A 26,302-nucleotide genomic window follows, 5' to 3' on the forward strand; every position below is an offset into this window, starting at 1 on the left:
ACGTTACAGGGTCCTGCTGCTGCGAGCAGTGGGAAGGAAGACAGCGTAGCCTCTCCCGAACATTTCAGCTGGGCTGTACACGCTGATCAAGCGGGCTGCCTCCCCTCCCTGGTGCTTCACAGAGCTTCTCCAAAAGCACAAATCCACACAAGGAAAAGGCTACCAACACCCCGGGCTGTGACATCTCGGCAGCCCTGAGGACCCTCCTCCAGGCAGAAGCAGGTGCTGAGGCGCTTTGCACAGCGGGGTGAGTGGATCTGCCACACGTTGCTGGACTGGGGGTGATGGGGTGTAATTATGGGTCAATCATCATCCCTCATTATCTGAGGAGATGGGGCTGCACCACTGCTCCCTGCTCAGATGGAGCGAGGCAAACCTCTTAAGGCTTCATTCCCCGAAGCGTCAAAGTTAACCTCTAATACAATGCAACATGTCAGAGTTTAATTTAAAAAAATAATAATATATATTTTTTAAAAAGCTAAAAACGGAGAAAAGAGCAAGAAAAGCAGAAAAAAAGAATACAGTCATCAGCACCCGGTTATTACCAGAATCCACAGGGTATGGAATCTGATACCCGCTGCCTTTATCAGGTCAGGGTTTGACAAGTGAAAGCAGCAGATTATGGCAGATTTTCAAAGCCTTTTTAACAGCGCAGACAACTGCAAAGCTGGCTACTCCGGTCTCAGCCTTATTAAAGGCTATTTTCATAACCATAAACTAAGAGAACAATGTCCCATTTTATAATTAATACATATTGTTATTAATAGATTTAAACAAAGCTGGCTTTCATTCCTTCATTTAGTGGTGCATTTGGTGAAGCACTTAAAGGGGGCCACTCCAGTGTACACATATAACTGTTTTAATTACATCCTGTGAATTTATTTTTCCAGGGAGAAATATTTCTTGGGGAAAATGTCTATAAAAGTAACTTTAGAAGCAATGTAATTTTGTGTGTGTTTCCTATAGGAAATCTGTTTAGTTTAAGTCCCAGGTTCTAACACTCTCCTTTATGCAGCAGTGCGACCTGAAGAATGCTGCTGACAGCTGTGTTAAGACCTTGTATCTCTTCTGAAATGAAATTGCTGATGGATTTGTGAGTCATAACTCGATGGGACCTTGCCTCCTCTCTCTCTTGACTGGATTTCGTTTGCAGGACTCCTTCACAGCCCCCCAGAAAGGAGGCAGCACACGTTAATGGGCACTCCAGGCGTTGATTTATCTGCCCATGTTGGTGTTGCATTTGCGAGTTATTTTTACTGTCATTTATTTAACCAAGGACAGCCCCACAGGAGCTTGGCTTTAGTTTCCCAGATACAAGAAGAAAAGCTTTATGGATTTCACAGCCATCAAAGCAAGAGTTCCCAGGGAACATATCCTCCAGGAAGGCTTCACTCAGGCTTGAGCATTTCTTTCCCCTAGGAAGTGACAGACGCAGCTGGAAACTCAAGTGCACAGCCCCTTTTTCACCCTTAAACTCCTCATTTCTGGGACTTGCATGTATTGTTTCACCTCCTAACTTCATCCCTATCTTCAGCAGTTAGCAATTAGCAGCGTTTCGTTCCTTTGCCAAGGAAAAGCCCATTCTTCCTCTGGGTGACCCTGGGTACTGGTGTGAGGAGTCATCTAGGGGAGAATACCTTTCCTCATTTGAGGAAATGACCCAGATCCTGAAAACACCAAAGGAAAGCAAAAGCAGTCTTCACTCCATCACGCTTTTCCTTTCCTCCAGCAGTTTTTACTTTACTTTTTTTTATTTACTTTTACATAATGACAAAGAAGCGGACATGGTAGAGCAGCCTCTCACTCATCAGGTTAAGCAAGGGAAGAGTCAGGTGTCCTTTTGAGACATTGGGCTCCAAAAGAAGGGCCAGCTGTGTGTCTGGAAACAGAACCCAGCTCTGTGCATGCTCCTTGAAGGAAAGTTCATATGGCTGAAAATTTCTGATGGCAACAGTTGCCCTAATAAAAGACAGTCCATCAGCTTACAGGGGGACAGCATTTTCAGGGCTCATTGCATTCTGCCACATCTTTGATGCTAATTCTCTTGGGCTGACTGGGCTCTGCCTTGAATTTGGTGATAACTTGCATGCTGTGCCGACAGATCCTTTATCAGAAAGGTCCTCTTCCTTCCTTTTCCTTTCCACCATTAAACCGAGAGAAGTAAACGCAGTGTGTGTTCTTGAAAGTAGGCTTCATCAACTCTCTGTGAACTTCTTCAGCTGCTGTGAGGTTTCATCCGAAATTACATCCTTCCAGGGCACTTAGGATTTGAGTCATATTAGTCATAGGAAAAATAATAATGTAAAATACAGAGAAATTCCCATATGCAGGGTATGGTGGATCAGCTCTGCCAGCTATAAAAACCTATCCTGGTTACTTACTCTTTGTGGTGACAGGTTATTTTCACTGTTCACTTGAGACATCGCGCAGTACATTAGCAGGACCACAAATTAGTCTGTAAGGACCATTCGTTAACTCCAGGAAAGCGAGTCTGTCAATGCCACACAACGGGGAATGGCATTTCATCCTGCCAAACACACTTATGGAACAAACCAAAAGTGCTATAAGCCAGTAACACAGGAGGAAGAAGAGGTACAGTTGTACCTTATCATATAAGAAAGCAGGTCTCCAACAGGTGGAGTCATTACCAGTCCCTGCTAATTCTTCTATACTGTTATTCATCTGTTTGCACCATTGCAAAACCTAGCTCCGTTGCTGTAAACAGTGTGCCGGGGTGGTACTATGAGATCCTAGTCACTTAAATCAAAAGGATGGAAGGGAGATGGCCTCCCTCATTGAAAGAGATCCATTGCAGAACTGGGGAGGAAGCCAATGTAGTGGATGTTATTGTGTTCCCACGCCAATGCTCATTGCTTTGATCTGCAAGTCTTTGGCAGGACTTGATGTCTGATCTAAATTTATCTGGAATTTGGACTGACCTGGATGGAGCTGTGTAATCCAGCAGCTCAGTGGCTTCATGTAAAAAAAAATATCTCATCCACTCATTCTTAACTCTAAGAAAATCTGGATGGCAGGCTTGTGATCATCTTGAAACGCTGCACCTTCGTCACATCAGGTGCTGAAGTTGGGGCTATGACCAGAAAGCACTGACTCACCTAATTAACTCCTAAAACTCAGAGAGGATGGGAGATACCCTATTGAACAGATGAAACGGAGAGCAGCACGACTAGCAGTTCCTAAACACTTTCCAGTTGGATTGCTTTGAAGGAAAAAGCCAAGCTCGGAGCCAAGGCATGAATAAATGGCATGGAGCACTCTGGAGTTCCGATGGATGTGAGGCCCAAAGCATAAACCCACCACAGCGGGTTTCACACTGGTATTTTAGGCTTGTGTTTTCTGGGAAAGATTATTTTTTTTTCATAGATTCACAGAATGGTTTGGGTTGAAAGGGGCCTGCCTTAAAGATCAGCTACTTCCAATCCCCTATCATGGGCAGGGTCCCCTCAAGCAGAGCAGGCCCCATCCAGCCTGGCCTTGGGCACTGCCAGGGATGGGGCACCCACAGCTCCTTGGGGCAGCCTGGGACAGGGCCTTACCGCCCTCACCTCACTTTTTTGCCAGTCTTGGACACAAAAAGAAGCCCAAGTGGTTGGGCAGTTACTGGCCACAGGTGGTGTAGTTACTGGAGAGGCTGAAGGGGAAACCTCAAGACCCATCCCGCTTCAAAGGCACTCAGGACAAAGCTGTGAGAGGTCAAGGCACAGTAGTGGGGTCCTGCTTTTCTGTCAAGGACATCTGAAGAAAGGGTAAAATAATAGGACAAAAATAGATTATTTTTATCTCACGAATGCATAGAAAAACAGTTTTCTTCAGGAAAAAGACAAAATTACACTTCTTTCTTGCTACTAAAGACAAGTTTACAGTTTTTGCTTTGATGAGTGCCATACTCATCTATCAATTTTTTCCTGGTTTGTCTGTGAGGGGTCCAAAAGAACACCTAAACCTCAAACTCTCTTTGCACTGCCACATGACAAAATAAACTGTATTTATGCCAAGACACTCGGTTACTCTGCCTATAGCCAAGACCTGTAGGAAGCCCTTGTGAGGCTTTCATGTGGAGCCCGCCACCTCTTGGTCAGACTTTCCAGGAAGATGCCAACTTCCTCTGTAGATAGTTAAAGGATATTGCCTCATGTGAAAAGAAATAACAGAGATGATGTTTAGGACAGGGTGTTGGAGGTTACAACTCTTTCCCTTAGGTTGAAGCTAATGGCTTCCGTGTACCAAAGTGTTCAGGCAACTGGCAAATTCTCCATGGCATGTGGCTCCTCTGCCAAGGCAAGGATACCCTCCTGTATGGCACAGGAAAAAGAAGTTAAGGCTTTATCTCCTGTCACCCAAGCCAGTCTCTGGCTTGCCTCTCCCTTGTGAGCCATCCTGCATCAGCACTGGGAGTTGGGTTGTTTTCCTCCTCTCCTTCTCTCCAAGGGGTTTTAATTAGCATTGCCATTGGACTCCTTAATTTGACTGTATCCCTGGCTTCCAGTTTAAGTCCTCCCCTCACCTTTTTTTTTTTTTTTTTTTCATGTTAGGAGCCCTTTAAGACACAGCTGTAAAACTCTGCAGACCATACATCATAACACTTCATAATCTCACTTACATTTGAGTAACACGAACAGCAATCAGCTCATTTCTAGCGACCTGGAGAGCCCGAAAAGCAGTACGCCACTTAATAACGGAGCTGGGAGCGAGGCGTCGAGCTGGAGCACCACTGCCCGCGGCCACCATCCCCGGCGGCCCTCTTTGGGAGGACCCTGGTGGGCCAAGGCTGAACCCAAGGGAGCCAGGCAGTGGGGAGCAGGACACCTCATTCCCTGCAGAGCCTCTGCACGGGGGCAGATGCCTTCCAGCACATTTTATCAGTGGGGCTCAATGGAAATCACCCCGTCAGTTGGAAAACACTGTTACCCCTTTTCTGTGCAGACCAAGATCAGCACAGGACAGGGTCCCTCTCCTGTCCTACAGCACTTAGCACAGCAAAGCCCTGGTGTAATTAGCCCCTTAAACTGTAATTACACCAATAACAGCTGCAAGACCTTCCCCTCCTGATCTTTCGCAGCTGCAGCTTCCACCTCATCACGACTTCGTTCTCCCTAGGACCATTTCCACCAGTACATCCCCTAGTTTTCATGGCAAAGGGCTGTGCAGTTCCAGCCCTTACCAGCCCCTCCTCTACCCCGCAACGTGCTGCAGCACACTGCTTGGGTGTTTTTCTTCCTGGCTGCATGTTTAAGGCCCTGATCCAACACCCTGAGAAGCTTGCAGCGCACTTGCCACCGACTCGAGCAGGTTTTGGATCAGGTGCCGCATGTAAAATTTGTCCCAGCCAGATATCAGCCACTAGGGTGTCGTTTTTGAGGCTGAGTTTATATACTGAAGCCTGGGCCTGGACTTGGCTCCTTTGCTGACCTTTCAGAAAGCCTCTTCTCATTTTGCTTGGCTTCTTTGCTGGTTCTGGAGCCGCCTGTGGGTTTGGTAGTGGTTCAGGTTACTTGCTGATGGCCTGTTCTTCTACCTCTGCCTTTCAAGAAGAGTTCACTCCAGGATTTATAACAAGTTTTTGGTAGCACCCTCTGTACTTAAATCTGTAAAACCATTTCAGTTTAACCACCTGTTTTCACACGCTTATAATTTCACAAAGCATCCACCTTTTGGGATAAAATTTTCCATGCTTCAGCTCTTGCCCAAGGCGCTATTATTTCTTTAAACAAAATTCCAAAAAGAAAAAAAAAAAGTTTGATCCAAATCCTTTCCACATTTCTACACTTGGCCTGAGGCAAGCAACTTTCCCCCATTGAAAAAAAAAACTTGTAACCACACTTGTTGTTGAAGCCAAAGAGGAAAAGGTGATGCTTGGGAGCTGCCACAAACACCCTAGGAAGACAACTGGAGCCCCGTGAGCTGCCTGGCACGGGGAGGTGGCAGCTGATGACCATGACCTTGGGCCTGCCTCTGCTGTTTCCAGCTCACAGAGCTGTGAGGGATCTCACCAAGCCTCTTGGGGCCTGGCCTGGTGTCTTGTGGAGCCAGGGGGAGCTTTTCTTACCGAAATGGCCTTTTGGTCAAGCTTGCAACTGCACCACCGCAGGGGGGGCTGAAGAAGTCGGTGGGAGCCTTTCCAGCGACCTCAGCTATCTGAGCAGCTGGGGTTCAAAGGGTTGAGGGGGTCTGTGGGAGAAGCCAGCACAGCTTGTAAAATACATGCCAGGTTTTATTTTAGTTTGCACTCCCTGCTCTTCAGGACGTCTTAGGAAATGAAATGCAAAGAAATAACACCAGGGCAATACTCAGGCTGTAAGATCAAGCAGTTAAAGTAATCAGGAAATTGTTTAAAAAAACCTCGCGTTGCTCCAGAAATGTTGTCTCAGCTTCACTGAGCCACTTCTGTTTTCCCCAGTGTTAAAGGTAACATATCACTTGTCTTGTTTGAATCTCTCCTCATTCCTATTTCCACAGTGCTCTGGTCCCAGGCTGTCCCCAGGGCCTGACTGGGGCAGCCTGCCTTCCCGTAGTGTGCTTACAAGAGGCACAAGGGCCTTGCCCCCAGCAAAAGCTGCTCTCAGCAATCAGTAAGCAGCTTCACTTCAAGCGGCCGTGCTGTTCTGGATGCCATTTCTGCCAAGCAAGGCAGTGTCCATTGACCAGACTCTTCTACACTTTCTAAGGATGGCTTGGGATTTCCTCCTCATAAATCCAATAATAAGCCCTGAACCCTTAGATTCTGGCTGCCTGCTTTCGGAAGTTTGCAGAGATGCTGATCTTCCTGGCCAGATAAAGCCTAGCATCACATTCAACACCTTTCTGCTCCACGGTACAGCAAAAAAAGCCTCAAGACCTCCAAGGCAACCACCTCCAGAGGAGTCCGAGCCAATTACATATAAATGTGCCGTGGCTGATTAATGCCTGCTTTTGAGTCTGGGAACACACTTGGGAGGCTCTGTTTCCGTCTCCCAAAGCTTAGGAGAAGACAGCTCAGAAGAGCTTAGACAGCTTCAGCAACATCACACTTTTCTGGAGGTCTTTACCTCCCAGAGACTTAAGTGCAAGAACCAGGACTGTCACCAAGTGGTCAGATCAGTGGTTGAGCTGCTCCTCCAACAAAAACTCCTGCTTGACCTTGTAGCTTTCCCAATCAAACATGTCTGCAGCTTTGACGATGAGCACAAGGGTGTACAACAGGGAGTCAAGCTCCAGGAGATGGCCAGAGCAAGCACTGCAAGTATATGAAGGTGTGGGGGTCCAAAGAAGGAGAGATGTAGAGCCAAAGGGGCAGCAGAAATGTAAATTAAATACCTGACCACGAAGCCTCCCATTCACCTGACTTTTTCTGCAGAAACACCAGCAGGTGACCGAGACTCAGCCCTGCCACAAAACCACCCTACCTGCGTGAACTTGTGCAGGACTTCACCCCACGCAGAGGGGTTCCTTCCCCCTCCAGGCTCACCTTCTCCCCAGGGAGTCATCCTCTCCCTGCAGCACACTGGGGTTTTCCCTCTGAGGATGCCGAGGCCAGCGGTGGAAGTTTGTGCGTGTCTTTTATTGTGGGCTGCCCGCCTGCCGCGGCACGGTGCTGGAAGCAGCTGGACGTCTTGGGGTGGTCCCGCGCTCTGGTTGCATACTGCGAGCCCGCAAGCCCCGTGCAAACACAGCACATGATACCTGAGAAAGTGACATTTTAACGTAATAACACGTTTAACGCGCGTTCCCACACAGCTTCTGAGCGCTCCTACCAGCAGGTATAAAATGCAGCACAATAGCACAGTATTGAGCTGCAAGAGACCCTGGTCTCTCACCCTCCGTTTTGGCTCCTAAAGACAAGTATCCTATTAACGTGGGCTCTGAGTTTATAGCCCCCAGTCTAACGGAGCTAACCATAAAACCAGCCTTTTCTTGACACTTCTGCAGACGTGAATGAAAAGCTGACACCCAGGGAACACTAAAAGTGGAGGAGAACACCTCTCCTTCCTCCCAAATTACCTGACTGGCACAGGGCTACATGCAAACCGCAGCCACTGTGTGGGCCACACATTCCTCCTGGCTCCAGGGCTGGCCTCTGGCAGGTCCTCAGCTGCCCCTACAGCCACCAGCCCCCATGGGATGCTGAGGCCACCCAGGGGGCATTTTCTGCTCTCCTCTGCCTTGTCCCACTCTATCCAAGCTCCCCTGCATCCAGGCTGCTCAGAACCAGGCACCACTGGGTGTCACTTGAAAACTAGGTCTCTTGGGGCATCCTCCAGCACACCTATCCCTCTGCTCTCCTGTCAGGATCTTCTTGTTTGGCCCCAATAGCTGTTCACAGAAGGCACAGAGCATGGAGACAGAGAGGCACTTTTACTCAGCTCCCACCCTGCCAGGAGCAACAAGAAGCATGAATAAAACTCTTAGCGTGACTAGAACAAATAAACCTTCCTGCTACATCAAGCTGCACGCCACGGGAAGGGCTATGCATCTTCGGCCAAGCTAAATATCATCTATCCCTCCTTGCAGCCCTCTTCTCCTCCCTTCTCCAAGAGCAACGTTCACGGAAGAGAATGGCCTGCAAGAGAAAGTGACACGTGCAGAGGATGCTAAACGGAGGCCAGGAAGAAAATCCCTCCTGCAAGAACTGAAGAGGAAAATACAAATGCAGTTGTACAGCAAAACATCTTGACAAAACAACAAGACATCTTGAAAGAAAGATGAACTCCACATCAGCTGCAAAAGAATTATGGTCCTCTGCTGATATGTAAAAGGGAGCAATTTTCTCCCTGCCTGCTCTCTTTCTCCTTCTCCCAAATCTCCAGAGAGACAATGCACAGAGAGCCAGGTGAGCCTGCAGTAATAAACCCAAAGAGCTTTGGCAGTGCAGGTGTGCACGCTGCTGCACCAAGCACTGCGTCGGCCAGGAGAGGGTCATGGGCGACCATGAACCAATATGGCTATAAACCCAGAGGAAGAAGAAATGAGGTCTCAGCTTGCTCCAGTAAAGGCTGGAGTTAGATATGCCAGGTGAGCCAGGTTTGTCATTAGACCTACTTGACTCCAGAGCCATTTATCTGATGTCCAGTCATCAGACTTGCAAGACACTTACCAACATTGGTGGAGTCATTCCTTGTTCTCTGCACCCTCAGACTTTGTTGTAACCGAGAACTATTAAACCAGCTTTTGTTCCTTTCTCATCTCTGCTCACAAGGAGAACTACATCATGGTGATGCATTACTGGGGTGGTAAGGGGAATAATTTGGGTGCTGTAGAGAAGAGTATCTCAGTCTCTCTCTTCCTGCTACCTCTCCAGAAAATAAATAAATAAACAAACAAATAAATATATATTATATATATAGTTTAAGGGTGTTTGTCTGTCTTTAGGAGGATGTGAAGAGAAAGCCCAGCATACCTGCTCACTCAATCTATCAGAGTCACTTCTGGTTCCTACCTGCCTGCTCCTGTGCTCCGTGCACTGATGCTGACCCAGGACCTACCTCAGGTTGATTCCAGTCTCCAGCTCTGTAACGTGCACTGCAAGTACCACCGAAATTATTTGAATTGGACAGAAAGACTTCCCTTCTCGCTCGGCTAAAGCCAGAGCAGCTTGGAGCCTCCTGCTCAAAGCAACTGCTTCTTATCCAAACAACTCCTCCTTCCCAGACAGCTCTGCACTACGCCGTGTATCCCCAGCTCCTCCCAAGCACAGCCGACGCTTGGTCTCCAGCATCAGCAGACACTGTTCCAAAAAAGCAGAGAAACCTGAAAGTACAGAAGAAATTAAGCACCTCTAATCCAATGTCAAGCTGTTAGCCAGAAAACAGTCCCTGTGGCTAGGCTGCCAGCCCAGGAGTTGAGAGATACTGTGCAGCTCCTTCACGCTGCCTGCCTGTACCATTTCCCATCCATTTCCTTCTAGACTGAGTCAGTCTTCCGAAACAAAAAGAGCTCTGTTAAAATATGCCTTTTCCATTAAATCAGTACAAGTCCTTTCGGTTTGTATCTCGGTCATCTGGAACTGGCTCTTCTGGCCTTTTTGGGGAGGGAGGAAGGAATTTATGTCCATAATTAGCCTTTCACACAAAAGCAGTTACACCGGATGGAAACCAAGGGGCTTTTCTTTCCAGGGCAATGCAGCATGAGACCCTGCTAGATGTGGTTCAGCAGGAGACCGAGAAAGCAGGTTCTGGTAAACCTGGGCACACCGACTGTGTCTGGTATTCTTCACAGGAAAACAACATTCCTCACGCGTGTCTCAGTTTTTGGGGTTGCATCAGTTCTTTCAGGTATTTAAGCAGATTGTACAGATTCTCTTCTTTTTGTTATTAGCATTGTTGACCTTCAGGAGATCTCACAGTAAAGATGGGCGTATGAGCCTGCCGAGCTGGACTCATCTGTTCTTCCATTTGTTACCTACACAGCATCCTCTTGGGATGCCTGGCCCTGTCCCTCTGCAAAGCAAGCACAACTGGAAGTATTTACAGTGCAGAAAAGGCCAGGAATCACAGGGGGAAGAAAAAAAAAAAAAGAAAAAAAAAGTTTTAAAAAGAGGTGAGAGAAATAAATAAATAGCCATTTCCCCTACTTTTCTTTAAAAGAAATTTCCACTCCTTCAAAAGCTGAAAAAAAAGATTTAAAACCCAGCAGAAAGGAGACTTTTCTTTCTTACGAGACTTTTCACTGTGTGGAGACACCAGTTTTCCTTGGAGAAGGTGACCCATGTGCAGAACATGTCTGTTTTCTCTCCTGCTTCAAGGAAAAGGCTGTCACCATCCGTGTACGGGGGCTGCTTTTCCTGTAAAGCCACAGACAGCTTTTCCACAGGCGCCTTTGGTTCCTCCACCTTATCCAGTGCAAGGCAGTCAGAGTAAAGTAACGCAGCACACGTAGTCCCCATCCTTAATGGCTGGAGGCATTTTCAGAAGCTGCCCTGTTTCACAACCCTAAACGTAACCCTAACCGTAACACTAAGCCTAACCCTAATTACGACCCTAAAAAACACGTAAGGCGCCACTTTCTCCCATCAAACAACCCTAAGCATGCCCTTCATTTTATGTCCCCCAGTCCATTTCCCATTTGGGGGAAAAGTACCAGGCCAGGCAATGGCTGGGCACCCTCTTTCCACGTATCCTGGGTGTCCCTGGTGCCGTACCCGGATAGAATGCCTTGAGCACACTTGCCAGCAAGCAGAGACACCACGACAGGATCCGAGGCTTTCTAGGATTCATTTAATCTCACCTCATGTGCCTCCTAGCCAATCCATTTAGATCTTGTCACGTTGATTCTCAAACTTTTGGCTAATGGGGGAGGTGAGCTCCATCCCAGTCCCAGCTCTGATCGGTTTTCCCCTCAGTGCAGAAACAAGGTACGAGTAGGACGAAAGGAGGAAGATGCCCTGTGTCACCTCTCGCCTCAGAAAGACAAATGGCCCTACTACTACTGTTACCCAGTGCCATAAATCTTCCTGATTCTGCTGAAGTCCTGAGATGGGCAAGGATACCCCAGAGGTCACATCTGGGCAAAGACACCAGGATTGGGAGCAGAAAGCTCCCTTGCATCGACCTACACCATGAGACTGAATGATCCCGAAGGAAGAAGCCTTCTGGGTTCCTCCCCCGAACAGGGAGAGTCCTGTTCTGAGCCCCTCAGTCCAAATAAACGTCAAAAAAGAGAAAGAGCCTGGGAGGGAGAACCCCACTTTGCAGGGCCAAACACGTGCTCCTTGCCTGTCTGAACACACACTTTGCTGTGTGTACAAAACCAAGAGACCCAGTGGCCCAAAATAGCACCTGAGCACACAAGTGACCTGTGAAGGCAGCCAACAAAATCAGTTCTCAGCCCATTCCCGGGCACACAACAAAGTCGAGTCTGTGGGACCCAGGGCAACATAAAATAACGCTAACCCATGCAACCTCTGCTTCACAAGTTGTAAATCTGGAGTGGAATTTCTTTCTCTTTTCTTCTGGGTAAGCGTTTCCCTCCTGTGGCTGTCGGACGCAATTCGAGGCCGGGCTGCCATCATCGCAGGTTGGGATTTGGGCAGAAGGGGGAGGGAGCCGATCCTTTTTTCATCACATTAAATTAAACTATAAACCATGCCTTTTAATTCCTTCTAATTAAGTTTCCAGTGAGAAAACGGAAATATTATATCTTAATATTTTCTCACAAAACACGTCGGGAAGCATTTTGGAAGGGGCATGCCTCAGCCCTGCAGGCAGCTCCCTGGGGCACAGTGGGACACGCCGGGAGCTCAGGGCTGAAGCTCTCCATGCCTGGCTGCTCCGTGGTCCTCTGTGGCACATTAGGACTCTGGGATAAGCACAAATTCAGCTGAATCTCTCTGCAGCCACCTAGCCCAGCCCCTCGGACTCCACCAGCAGAGAGGGATGCGTTCCCTATAGCCCTCGAAACTGCCACACAACCCTGCAGCTGCTGGGCTCCATGTGTTTGTCCTGCCCTTTGCTTCTGCAACTGCAGCAGCAACGTCAGGCAGCGGTGGTTGCTTCCTCAGAGGATGGATCCAAGGCGTGTCAGGGAAAAAAGAAAAAAAAAATCAGACACTTTTTCATTTTTAAAGCGAAGCTGCTTGGGAGCCCATTTTCAATTAGCTTTCAATGGGCTGCATCCCCTAAATCATGTAGGGGCTGGCTGGCTTACAAACACCCGGCTTTTCTCTACAGACACAGGATGCCAGAGCTTTGCAGTCCGAAAGCATTTAAAAGTAATTGGCATTTTCCCCCTTACGTTCCAAGATGTGCTCAAGAGAAGTAACCCAAGAGGCAAGAGACTGTCTTTGAGGCCTCTAAACTAGTCTGACTTCATGAAGGAAGAAACCCAATACAGCAAATTGCAGCGAGGAGACAGCCGAAAGCAAGGGCATGCTCCGAAAGCAGCAACAACGTGTCCCGCTCCCGGTCCTCCTGGCTTAGCAAGCACAGCCAGGACTCTGTGCCAGAAGGAGTTTCCATCTGGGCTTCAGATCTCCGACAGCACCTCAGCACTGCTGAGCCAAGTCAGAGGCAGCTGGAGCCAGGTCGGGCACCGGGTCAGGGGAAGAGAGGAACCCGGACCTGACTCTGGGACGTGTGCTCCTCGGCTCTGTTGGAGATGGGATGTCCTGCGTCACACACACGTGACCAGGAATTTCAGATTTCTAAGCAAACAATAATAATACTCATCATAATGGTGTTCCTTTTTAGACAGCAGGCAGCCTGGAGCCCCAGTTCAGAAGAGATAAACCCCAGAGCACGTTGTACCTCCAAGCCTGAAACTCAAGCACTCAAGTGCCACCTCCAGCAAGAGATGCTCGTTTGCAAACCTGTTAATTCCACACCTGCATATCTCCAAGCAGGACAAAGTGCCATCAGGGCACAAACAGGACTGAGCTCTGCCCCTGAGCAAGTTGGCTGAAGCAGAAAAACTCTCTCCATGGGGAAGATACCAGTGGGGACTGAGAATTTGGGGAACAAGGAGCACAGAGAGCCTGCTACCCAGAGCACCTACCTTCACGATGGGTGAAAAACCCTGTAGATAGCCCCTACTACATGGGAAGGGACCTGATCTGATAGCTAAGGTGCAGGGTTTAAGACTGAAGGACTCCTAACTTATGGGTAGGTGAGGCAAATCTCAAAAGTCAGACACCAATGACCCCACCTGCAGCTCAAGCCCCCAGCACCAGCAGGACATGGGGCTGTGGGAGCAGGGCCAGGGGAGGCCACGAGGATGGGCAGAGGCTGGAGCACCTCTCCTACAGAGCCAGGCTGAGGGAGCTGGGGGTCAGCATGGGGAGGAAAAGGCTCTGGGGAGACCTTGTAGTGGCCTTTCAGTGCTTAAAGGGGGTACAGGAGAGCTGGGGAGGGACCCATTGTCAGGGGGTGTGGTGACAGGACAAAGGGTAGCAATTTTAAGGTAAAAGGGGGTAGATTTAGAGTAGGTTTGTGGCAGAAATTCTTCTCGGTGAGGCCGGCAAGGCCCTGTCCCAGGCTGCCCCGAGGAGCTGTGGGTGCCCCATCCCTGGCAGTGCCCAAGGCCAGGCTGGATGGGGCCTGCTCTGCTTGAGGGGTGGCACTGGGGGGGCTTTGAGGTCTCCTCCAAACCGAAGCTTTCCATGCTTCTGTGAAGTGAACTGCTCTATCTTAGCTTCTTTGCCCAATGCTACATTACAGACAATGCAGAGATCTGGGCATTTCTAGGGAGCCCCGTGTTGTTTTACCTCAGCCTGCCATGAGGTGAATTGAAGAATTTTCAAGAAATGTACTGAATGTAGTAGGCCAGCATGTTTGGATCAGGACTGTCACTAGTGACTCTGGTGTTGAGGAGGGGACCTCCACCACCACAGCTTTACACCCTTGGGGTTTCAGGGTCCTTGCTCAGCTCTGACCAACCCCATTTCACACCCCTCAGCCCTTCAGGCCCCACTTCCCCTGCGCTGCTGAACACAGAGCTAATCCTCTTCCATCACCACCCTAGGGTATGGCCTCAGATGCCCTCAGACAAAGGACATCCAGTGCCCACCTCAGCTGCAATCCCCCACCTCAGCTCGCCCAGTTTGTCCCCTCCTGGCCTCCTCTGTCCCCGAGTCCCACTGACCTGGGGCGGTCCCATCCCTCCAGACCCCCGGTGTCCCATGCTGGCTAGCAGCTGCATTTCAGGGTCCTGCCAAGAGCTGTACCTTTTCAGCCGAGAAACACTCCCGGACCCTAGACCAGAGGGGTTGGCAGCCACCTCCCGACCTACACAAGAGGGAAGAATGTCAGGCACATCATGAAACATAAGGCCAGCTTCCCAGAACTGTCAGGCTCCATTAGCCCTAAAGGGGGCTGACAATGGAAGGGTTTTAAACCCCAAACCACTGCTCTAAGTGAGCTCTCCCTTGCTAACGAACCACCCACAAGCTGAAATGCAGGCTCAAGGCACAGGCACGGCGACAGGCGCAAGAGCCGCAGGCAGACACGGCCGCTGCTCTGTCCACTCCCCCAGAGGCTCTTTTCCCCTTCACGAGGCACAGATGTTTATTTGCTTTTCGCAGTGCTGCATCCTCAGCCTGCCTTTATAACTGAACAGGGCTCAGCTCATCAGCACTAGCTTCGTTCCACCGTACTGGAAAACAGATCTAGACAAAGAGCAAGAGACGACTGAAGGAGAGGAGACGTGTAATTAAGCCCTAACACTGAGGGATTCTTGTTTGAAGTGATATCTGATGCAGAAAGCAAGCAGCTGTCTAGGGACACACGCCAATGCATTATTACTGCTTATTATCTCTGCCAGCCAGGGGCTGGGATCCTCTCTGACAACAGCCCACGGAGAACAAAAAGGTGTCTCTGGTCCAGACAGCTTCTTCCTCCCTCCCTTTCTCTTGCCTCGTGAATTTTATGCTTATAGTCCCCACAGGGAATGTATCTGGGCTGACGGTGAGGCTGGGCAGGATTCCCACCTCCCTATTCGTTAAGGGAAGACGCCTGCATAAAGATGCCAGGAGCCATCCCTAAGGTCTCCCAAGAGATGTGTCAAGCAAGGAACCATATCAGTGCCTCCCACCCCATATTCACATGGGCGCTAGGCTTTCCACCCCATTCCAGGGGACAGTCACGTCCTAATACAAGGGCAGATGAGTGCAAGGCTCACACCACCACACAAAGGGCATGCAGCATCCTTCAGAAGGGGGAGACAAGGAGAGCAGGCCTGGAGAAGGGAACTTCATGAAATGCAGCGACTAAAGGAAAGGAAAAGTCATGATTTAAACCCTGCTTGACCCAGAGAAGAGCTGAAATCACTTTGTGTCCCTGGAGAACATCTGAAACACCCCGTTAACAGGTAAAAACAGGTCTCCTTTTCTCTCTTCTTTCACAAACCCCTGCTTCCTCTCCACCCCCACCAAAATGCTGTGCAGCAAAGCATCCTGCCCTTACGGTGACCAAAGCTAGAATGCAACTCCTAGATACAATGTACTGTTCATTCCTTTGAGCTCAGAAAACGAATCACTTTACACCAACAAAATATTGAATATCTGTCACACTCCCAAGTTCTGAGGTGAACTACCTTTAGGCCTAACCCTAGATCATTACACACCAAAGAAAAATAAAAGAAGTATCTTCCCCACTTATTCATTATAACAAACACACAACCCCCTTTAAAACGTCCACATTTGCATGTTAAATACTCACGCTATCTGGTGATTATCCTTTTGGTAGATTTTTTTGAGGTCCGGATACCAGAGGAGGAAAAAGAAAAGGAAAGAAAAAAAAAAAAAAACAGAAACAGATTTGCCAACCAAAGAAGAAAGAAGAGAGGACACTGCCACTTCATAAATAATCCAAACAACATGGGAGTAGATGTACTCGCACGTTATAAAAATCTTGAGAGAATAGCCTTGCAGAGGACTAAAGCCTCCTGTGCTCAGTGCAGTGTCATATAGTTGTGTCTATGCTAACACGCTTTGCAGATTTAGTAAAGCTGGACTCTAACGTGCAGTACACTCAAGAGGTCATTAAGAAAACAGTACAGACATCTGCAGCTAACTAAAAAAATCAGTGGAATTATTCACATACAAAAAGTTACGGGAACATGCATTTGGGAGGAAACAGGTACTTAAATTAATCCTTTCCAAATGAACATATGCAATAAAAATGGAATTAACACCTGTGCAGATAAAATACTTCTGCTCCCTTACATGGTGATGCTTGTATTGCATTTTCAGTCCTCACTAATAAGACTCCCGATAGCTCTGAAAACATGACATCATCTCTGTAATGATGCAAAGAACTGCAAGTTACACAGGGCTTTGCTTCTTGATCTTGGGGGACTTTTTATAGCTAACTTTGCAAGAGCTGTAAATGATGAACGGGATTCAGGAACATTCTGACCTGCAGAAATTTGGAACATTTTTCTTTAAAAAGGGGCAAAAAAAGCATCTCGTGCCCATTTTTCACAGCCACGCGTCCAAAAGTAACCTCAGTGGATACAAAGAGAGGAAGGGGATGCACAGAGAACTGGCTCAGAAACTTTGCTCAACAGCTCACAGAGGGAAAGAGGGTGGTGAAGACCTGTTAAGTAATAGCAGTACACATCTAAATAAACAAGTTATTTTAATAACTCTGCAACTTGAGCATTCAAGCGAATATAATTTTATCCTGGATAATATCAACATCTGAAGATCAGTGTAATAATGGGATTTTATATAATTTTTAGGCTTCTGGTCCATAACAATTTTACATCTAAACAGGGCATATCTTGACTTTTCTCCACTATTTTGTTTTTTATTTGGTACAAATGTCAGTCAGTCCCAAGGTTTTTCTTTGTTTGTTTCTCCTTCTTCACCTTCTTGAAGACAAGTTTATGCTGAGAACCATCCTATGGATTTTTTCCTCATTTTTTAAAATATTAGCTTTTACAGCACAGATCTTGTCTTGCTGGTCTTTAATCAACTGTTCCAGTTCAGCCAGTTCAGCTTTTAGTGGTTCTACAGCACTGTCTGTGATGCTGAAAGAGACACAAAGAGCATAATGTTATTGGAAACATTACGCTGCTTCAGGTTACTTAAGCCTCTAAGAACGTACATTCAATACTTGAAAACTTGCAAAGAATTTCAGTTGTGCCCACCCTTCCTGAACAAAAGTTCAGAATAAGAAGCACAAAGGCAAAGCTAACAACGTGGACAGAGAAGAATATTGTTCAGGAAAGATCACCCGCAATTCAAAGTGAACTGTATCGTCTTGGTAATGTAGCTTTTTTGCTGAAATCTCCGTGCTTTGCAGTTGTTTCACCCCACCTTACACGTGTGTCAAGCACTGCTTTCACTTTACCCAGCCAAGAACTGCAACTGCCTGGCCCAGGGACGAAGCAACCTGACTCTGCAGGGCAGAACAAAGCAGGAACACCCACCTTTTACTGAGGCCCCTGTTTGTTACCATGGTGTACGTGGTGACAGCCAGCCCTCCAGGCCTCACCGCAAGAGTTTAAAGGAGAGAAGCACATTGCAGAGCTAGAAATTCAACTGCTGTGGGGGTTGCTGGCCTGCTACCTGCTATTTCCTACAAGAAACCAACAGGCCAGCAGCAAGACACCAGTGGCTGCCAGCAGAACCAAGTGACAGCAGGTAGACATCTGATGAGAGGCGAGGTACATGAAAACTGACCCATCGCTAGCTGCTGACAAGGGCAGGCAATCCTATACTAATAGGAAATTTAATAAAAGGGAATTATATGTTAATAAACCACAAGCACAATGGCAAATCTTAAGCGAATGGGGCTGTTTGGCTTTAAAAGCAACGTGCCCCTCTCTGTGATGCGTAGCTGATGTACAGGAATGCTTAACAGCTCAGGAATCAATGGACCGAACCAGCCCGCTGTCATTCTGAATTACCCAGTCACTTTAAGGACTCATTAGCTAAAGTCTGCATCTCATAATCATTTAGTTTTCTCCTCCATTCTACACCATCAGCATAAATCACAGAAAAAAATCACTAGAAATTGCGCTACCATTCCCCCAGTGGAATCCTTCAATTGTCTTTCACAGAAGAAAAAAAAAAAAAAAAAAAAACAAAGACGCATCCAAATTCCACTACATATGGGAAGCATTGACTTCTTCATGTCTGATCCTGGGTAATTCTTCACGAAGGATTTGACATGCCATAGCACTACGCTGATCTGATTAGGATCTAATACTGATCTTCATGAAGTGCTGCAATTTGCTGGGCAGTCCTAGCTCATGAAAGAGAGCTGAGTGACTCTGCTAAAGAGATGCTAACTTGCACAAAACAGCTGTCCATCATAAAGTTTGGGTCGACATCAACCTGCAAACAAAGTCAGGGGGCCAGTTCTTTCCTCGTCTTCTTTGGCATCGATATGAAGGTGACAGCTTTGTCTGAGGTACAATCTGCCAGGGAACTCAGCAGGCAGAAAAAGCCAGTTAAGCACACCTAGAAACTATGCTAGGAAACCAACTGAAGCATAGATGACTTGTTTGGCCACAGTGGACCCGCCGAGTGAGCACGTGCTTGGAGAACTGTGCGAGACTTGCTCCCTATCCCTAGCTCTGGTTTGAGCTGTCTGGCAAAGGGGGGTGGGCCGATGCCTCAGTTTCTCCAACAGAAAAATAAAGTCAAATGCCATTTCCTTTCTCTTTGCAGAGGTGGTGCATTCCGAGGCCAACCACAGTTTAAAACTCTGCCAAGGTTCCTGGATAGAAGGTGCTATGTAAGTGCAAGGAATTAACATCATTACACTTTATATGTGAACCAAAGCCCTAATTCCCACCCCAGCCTGTGGACTAAGCCAGCAGCTATAAAACTTCCAACATTTAACACATTGCTACTTACCAAGATGGGGCTTAGCTAAGAATACCACTCAAAGGCATACTTGCTTCTACAGGAATTAAGCATATCGATTCAGGGAAGAGCAAATTTATCTAGTCTCATTATGAATCCAAGAAGATAAAATTGATCATAAATACTTAAGATCATTTTTAAGATCAGAGGACACAGTTGGCATGGTAGTTCTGTTTCCAAGGAGAATAAAAAGATGTATCGGTCAGGCAAGTGAGGCCAAGAAACTCTTTCTAGGCTTGACCTCCTTGACTCTGTCAGGCATGCCACCTTTCCTCTCCTTGCTTTCTGATGTTGTTTTTAGACCATACACAGACAATCACCACTGTTATTACCACCACTGCAGAATACAGTCTTTGATGGCACACAGAAAGCTGTTTGTGATTTGGGAATCTCATGCTTGTCCCAGTTCACAACCCAGTTTGCTCCTTAAATATTCGTGAAGGAAAAAAAAGCAAAACATTAAGCCCTCTCATCTCACATAAATGTCTGCATCTCTGCTGTCATGTACATCGTGTGAAATTGAGCTGAAAAGACCTTCAGACTTTAACACTTCAAAAACCAATTTGGACTGCAAAAAAAAATCCCCAAACCACAAAAGTGACTGATGACAAATTCACTTTTAAGAGCGAGTAAAACTCTCCCTTCTCCTAGAAACAGAAATCTGTCTTGAAAGATAAATCAAACTTTCCCTGACCACACTGACCTTTGCTCTTTCTGCAGAGCTTCTGCATGCTGTCTGTTCTCATGCCGCCACATCTGCAGCTCGTTCTTCATGGCATCCATGTCCTCCTGAATGTAATTCATGATCCTGCCAAGTGTGAGGGCACTCCGGCACAGTGTCTGAATAGAGACCTGAAACTTCTCGATTTCTTTGGCTACCAGGTCTCTCTCTTTCTTCCTAGCTGCTTCTGATACAAGAGGCTTCTCCTAACAAAGAGGAATGAATAAGGAAGAAAGCATCAAAATTAGGAAAAACTTTTGTTGTACACGAAGTATCGAATGATGAAGGCTTTAGAGACCGCTAACTGAAGTATCTGGAGAAATTTTTATGACAGTTTGCAATGAAAGGGAAGAAATGAAGCAATAGTCTAGAAACAGATGAGCAGAAAGTCTACCACATCCAAGTCTCACTGCTAGGGAGAGCTGCTACAAAACTCTGCAATAACATCAGCAATATTAAATTGCTTTCGGGTCAGAAAGCACACAACATTAAAATTAGTGTTTGATCCCATAAATGACCTCACTGATGTTCTTGACATGATCTTTCCCAGAGCAGTGGGGGGGAGGTGTTTGGGGAGACCACCTCATTCGGTCATGTTTGACTGAATACCTTCAGCTCAACGTATTTCGATGTTAAAAGGCAAGCTTCTGGGGCTTACTGCGGCATCATTACACAGAATCTCTCAACACATGCGTAATGCTGAACAACACGTTTGCTAGAGATCTGCTGCTGCCACTGGCTGCCAGCAAGTTCTCTCTGTAAATCACACATCCATCCTTCTGTCTGTCCATCCATCCTTGCCCTTCACACTGGGGGTCTGCCCAGCACAAGGGCTTCGTGGATTGACGTTCAATCAATACTACTGCAAGTCACAACCACACCAAAAAAAAGGTCACGTTCATCTCCAGAGGACAGTGATCATGACTTCTGAGGGGCAGTATTTTGGGAGAAGCAGAAGCGTCCCTGCTTATGATGACAGGGTACCCCACCACAAACATTCACTGGACCTACTCAAAGCAGTGTTTTGGGAGCTGCATTGGATGATCAAGACTACAGCCACCTTGCAGCACATGGTTTAGTCCTCCAAATCGCTCCCTTCAAGATGCTTCTCTCTTTCCACCAGCTGTATCTGCAGTTCCAGCTCCTAATGCTGGTCCTGATAATAGTGCCGCATGCTGCACAGCTGAAATAGGTGGTGGTTATTCCCTTCCTTGTAGTTCTGTTAACAGTGTTTGTAAAGTCATGCCAGCTGCAGATGTGGCCTCAATAAACTGCACTACTCAAAAATAATTTGGTCTTGTGCACGCTTCCCTCGTGAGCAGCCAGCAGACTCTCTGTGGTCAGTCTCTGAAGCCTCACGGCAAGTTAAATACAGGGAAAGCGCATGCTAAAATGGCAGTCACAAAGAGAAAAATGATGTCCTAAAAAGAGCAAAATGATGCCACATTACAAACACTTTGTCATTACGAACATTTTATTCCAGGAAAGCCCTCCCTGAAAACAACATCACCATGGAAGAAAAGTCCATGGTTTTTCACCCCCCAAGAAAAACAGCCAAATTTCTCTTCCTATCCCAGAGCCCTAAATGTCTAAATTCCCAAACCGAGTTTTTCTTTAAGACACGCAAGGCTTTAAGCAAAGTTTATTTAAAGTAATTTCAGTCATTTAATGCATGCCGGAAAACGAGAAAGGTCTTTCTTTACCACCCCAACCACAGGATCAACCCATTACGAAGCAGAGTTCCTCGCGGCTATATAAACACCGGGGTGGCAGCGTGCTGCTCCCTTGCAGGGACACGATATCTACCACACTGTCCCCTTCTGCCCTCCTACCCAATTGGCCTGCCTTCCTGTGCGAGCTGGGGGCTGTTTGTTCAGCTGTGTTTGGAGGCAGCAGGGACTACTGCCAAGCACATTTCAGCAGCCCTTGGCTTGCTGATGAACTCAGATATATATTTTAGAAAAATACTTCTAAAGATTTGAAGGCTGAGATTTACTTACGTCTGATGCTTGTGTTTTACCACACACACGGCGCACAAAAACTGTGGGACTTCTGAGCTGACTGTGATTTTATAACGTTAAAGTTGTTTAATTAGCAACTGGGCTGAAGTGACAAATGCTGCTGAACTTGTGACCTTCACTTCCTAAGTCAATTCATGAGTGCTGGCTAAACTGTTAAAAACAACACTCATCTTAATTCCTTCTCACTCGACCTGTGCCTCTCTCACAGAAGCAGGTGTTTCATTATGCTACATCACATAAAACACGTTATTCAGATACTTTCCGGAGGCATCCATGTGTTTGCTCTCCTTTACGACGCAAAGATGAAAGCGCAGCTTTTTGACCCATTTCATCCCCCAGGAGCTGGTGAGCACCCACGTTCAGAGCACAGCTTCTTAGGGTCGAGAAGATATTCTCCCCTGGGTCTCCTCCTCGGCAAACCTCGGAGAACCACGGCCAGTGGCGTCCCCACTGACTTCATCATGTTGTGCTCCACCAAGGCCATCTACAAGGCTTAATCCATGGTACCAGAGTTTCCGCGTGTAACTGGGAGGTTAACTATAAGCAAAATCACCTTCAGTCCAATAGCGGAGCAAGGCTGTATCATAAACAACAGCTTCCCAGGAAAACAGTCCTGCTGCCTTGTTTTTCCTCAGAAGTGCACCAAACCCTCACCACTTTCCTCTGTCTGCATTGTAAAAATCCATAACCAGGAGGTAAGGAATTTGGTTCAAATACAATTATCTCAAAAGCAAAAAGACTCAATCAGTCCATTATCCAAGGACACATCTGTGTGCGTGTGTGTGTTAAAAATGAAGCATTATTCTTCATGTTTTATTTTCGGAGTTCAATATTTTACATTTTTCTAGAGCTGCATGACCTCCCTGATGCCTACACACTCCAAGCAGCCACAACTCTCAACTCCAGCAAACGTGGTATGAAAATGAAAAATAAGAAATGAACGAAGATCCCACAATTTAGTAAATGAGCAAAGCAGAATTGTATAATTTTGAAGCATGGATCCAGCTAACAATTTGAAATATTCCATATTAAAATACACAGCTGTGCTCAAAAAGCTCAAGTGGAAATAAAACAGAGTGGAATATTTTCTATTAATCACGAAGATGCCCTTAAAATATGTTAGAAAATACTAAAAAATAATTTTAGTGTCCCTGTAACTTCAGGACATTTTATGTAGCTCAATTCTTCAAAGCTAACATAAAAAGCACAAAATATCATCCTATCTAAAGTAATTTCGAGTAATGAAATATAAAAACATTATAAATCTATTAAATATTCTACAGACTTTAAAATGTCCATCAACAGGGTTGTTAGAAGCTCAGTGTCTTCGAAACACGAAACTGCACAATTTAAGTGGTGTAAGAGCATAAGAGCTTTTTAACATATCCTTCTTTAAAAGAGGAGCACTTAAATTTCAAGCTCCCTAGACAGATTTCCCAACACCTGAAGGCACAGTCCCTCCTTGAGTTAAAAAATAACAATCAATCCTTTCTTTCTTTCTGCTCAAACTTCTACTTCAAGATGCCACATTACAGGTCCTGCAGTCCACAGAAAGCTGAGCTCAGGGCGCAGAATTACCATCATGGAGAGGTACTCAAGCTTCACCAGCTATTGCTGATTATAAGCAACTAAGGGAAGAAAAAAAAAAAATACAACCACCGTACTGTCTGTTCTCGGTTTCACAGGTACAGCTATGGGTTAAAGCCTGCATGGGTCACTCTTAAATTACTAAGAATTATGGCAGATGGTTTATTACAACAAGCAACGTGGGTGGTAAGAGTCCTGAATGCCACCTTTGCTCATTCTGCACAAACATGTAACAGGATATATTCATTTTTAAGAAAAACGCCAGAATCAGAATTGTTCCAGTCTATTTAATTAGGTCATACACCTCAATGAACTCTCCTTTGACAAAAGCCCAAGAATCAATAAATTATCCCCATATAAAAGACTATATCACTTCTGTAGGCCCAACACGCTTCCTTTCCTTCATGTTTTTCATAAGGCACCAAGATAAATGTTTATTTTGGATTCCTGGGAAAAAGTCTGCCTTTCCCATTACCTCAATCCGAACAGAACACAACGTGGACTCAAATGCAGGGACCTCAGAAATTAAAAAGCAGAAATTTTCTTTTTAATCAATACAGGGGATATTATCAACAGGCTTCCAGAAACCACCAGAATTTACCTGTGTTTAATTTACCCTCGCTAAAGCAATTAGTATAAATATTACAGCGTGCACAGCTCCATAAAAAGGATCATTCACAGGACATCCATTTCCAATATCCATACTGTTGAGGGCATTGGAAATGCCTAACGTCTACTGCGTTAAAGAGGTGGCATGATTTTTTTTCCCCCCAGTGTTTGAGAAGTTCATTTCTAGAAACAGGATTTGATTGCTTTTATATAGCTTCTCCTTTGTTTCCACGTTTAAAATTAACAGTTTTTAAATATGAAACAAATTAGAGCAAACATCCATCAACTAGCTAATAGTTTCTACAGCCCCTTTTAACAATTGTGTTATGTCCCATTATGGAAACAGACCCAAGTAATCACAGTTTTATTGAGCAGTACCATTTCCCTCCCAGATCTTTCTATGGCTAGGACAGGACAGAAACTTCATTTTGGACAAGTAATTTTGATACATTCGATGCAAAAACAACAACGTGGGCTTTTTTATTGTACAAAATATTTTCTGATCATAAAGGGTGTTTTCTTTTCCTGGTTTTTACAGAGTCTGCATTTTAAGCAGATTGTAACTATCCACCAGGGATCACCATAAGAAACTCTTTCACAGAAACAGAGGGGAAAACGGTAAATGTTAAATCACTTCAAATGAACAGGATGCTTTTTCTGCTTATGCCAGGTACTGAGTTCAGTAGCAGGCCAAGGCAGAGACATGATGTTCTTTGCTGCTAGACTCACCAGAGTTAGGCTGACCTCTTTCACACTTGGAAGACACCAAAAGACAAAAAAAAAAAAAAGGTTGCTCTTTTTAGGGCAGGGAGCTGGAGATTCCACGCACACACCCTTCAGTTCACATTTGACACCTTTAAAAAAGAGCTGGAATTTTCAGACGTGGGTAAACATCCCACCTCAGCCCCCTGAGCCAGCTTGCCTTCCTTCCCGGTAACTTTGTGCTGTGGAGAATAAAACCTCACGTATTTGGAGCAATGTTCAGCACGCTAAGCAGAATCCTGTGAGCCTGACCACACACACACACACACCACGAGACAACTCTAGCAGTAATTAATGAGAGCAGATAGCATTAATTCAGCTGTAAGAGCATATTGGGTGCCAGTCCTGTCCCATTTTCCTTTTCTTCCTACACTGTTGAAACTGTGGGTCCACAACCTCCTTTTCTCTTGAAACAGCAGCCTGTTTCCTGTCCCAAATTTGCAATCCTCACGCTCCTTGTGTAAACCAACTGCTTCCACACCAGTCTGTGCCCCAGGAGAATATCCTAGCCAGATCAGTTGATAAGCTTCTTGAAATACACGAAAATCACCTGCACGGTCTCCTACACCACACAATTACTACATCACTGATAGGCTGCATCCCTTCCTGGGGATGGAAACCACAGCTGCCTCGCTGCACTTTTGTACATGCTTTCTGTTTAACATATCCATCTGCTGTCTCATGTTGTATTTATATTATATCCACAGGAGAGAACATTTGTGTTTTTGTGTGCAAAGGCCACAGCAAAGGAGCCATGACACCAGCAATATCACAAGAGTGACAAAAATCCCATTCCTGTGTTCGCAGTTTGTAACACACTTACTTGAGGGCCACATTTCTTTTCTGAGAGTTGTTACTAAGAAGCTGTGGTCTTCAAACGTGAGCCTCTTCAAGACACCTAACTGGTGGGACACACAAATACATATGGTTAACACGTCACACTGCTAATTGCATTGACTGGAGGGGACGCACAACGCTGCCCAGCTGATGGATTAATGTAAAAATCAATGTCCTGAAGAACTTTAAACAAACAGAATCAGCAACGATTCTGTTTGTTCTAAGCTTAGAAGTACCTACTTAATTTACAACATCTGTAATTAGGGTTAATATGGTCCAGGTGCTAAGCCATTTTAATATCACTTGTTCCTAGCACAAACCTCAAAGCTGCTTTTCTGAAGCCTACGAACTGCATTTGGTAGTGTAAAGATGGGAATTCCGTGATCCCACTTGCTTAAACTATTTAATAACCTGCCTATATTTTCCACACATCAAATAAATGAAGTGGAATACAAAAGG

The 26,302-nt window shown here is 46.1% G+C and overlaps 1 protein-coding gene across 4 annotated transcripts in view; it reads right to left on the bottom strand.

Annotated features, from left to right (window-relative positions):
• Window positions 1–17,049: 17,049 nt before the first annotated feature.
• Window positions 17,050–26,302, bottom strand: part of TRAF3IP1 (TRAF3 interacting protein 1) — a 46,243-nt gene continuing 36,990 nt past the window's right edge. For all 4 annotated transcript variants that reach the window (XM_027461518.3, XM_072041168.1, XM_072041167.1 and 1 more), the window contains 2 exons: window positions 20,010–20,233; window positions 17,050–17,460 (listed from right to left, as the gene is read on the bottom strand). In XM_027461518.3, the coding sequence (XP_027317319.1) occupies window positions 17,295–17,460; window positions 20,010–20,233 (390 nt within the window). In that variant the 3' untranslated portion in view covers window positions 17,050–17,294. The remainder of the gene's footprint in view (window positions 17,461–20,009; window positions 20,234–26,302) is intronic.

The sequence above is a fragment of the Anas platyrhynchos genome, chromosome 7 (assembly GCF_047663525.1).
Source record: "Anas platyrhynchos isolate ZD024472 breed Pekin duck chromosome 7, IASCAAS_PekinDuck_T2T, whole genome shotgun sequence".
Lineage (NCBI taxonomy): Eukaryota > Metazoa > Chordata > Aves > Anseriformes > Anatidae > Anas > Anas platyrhynchos.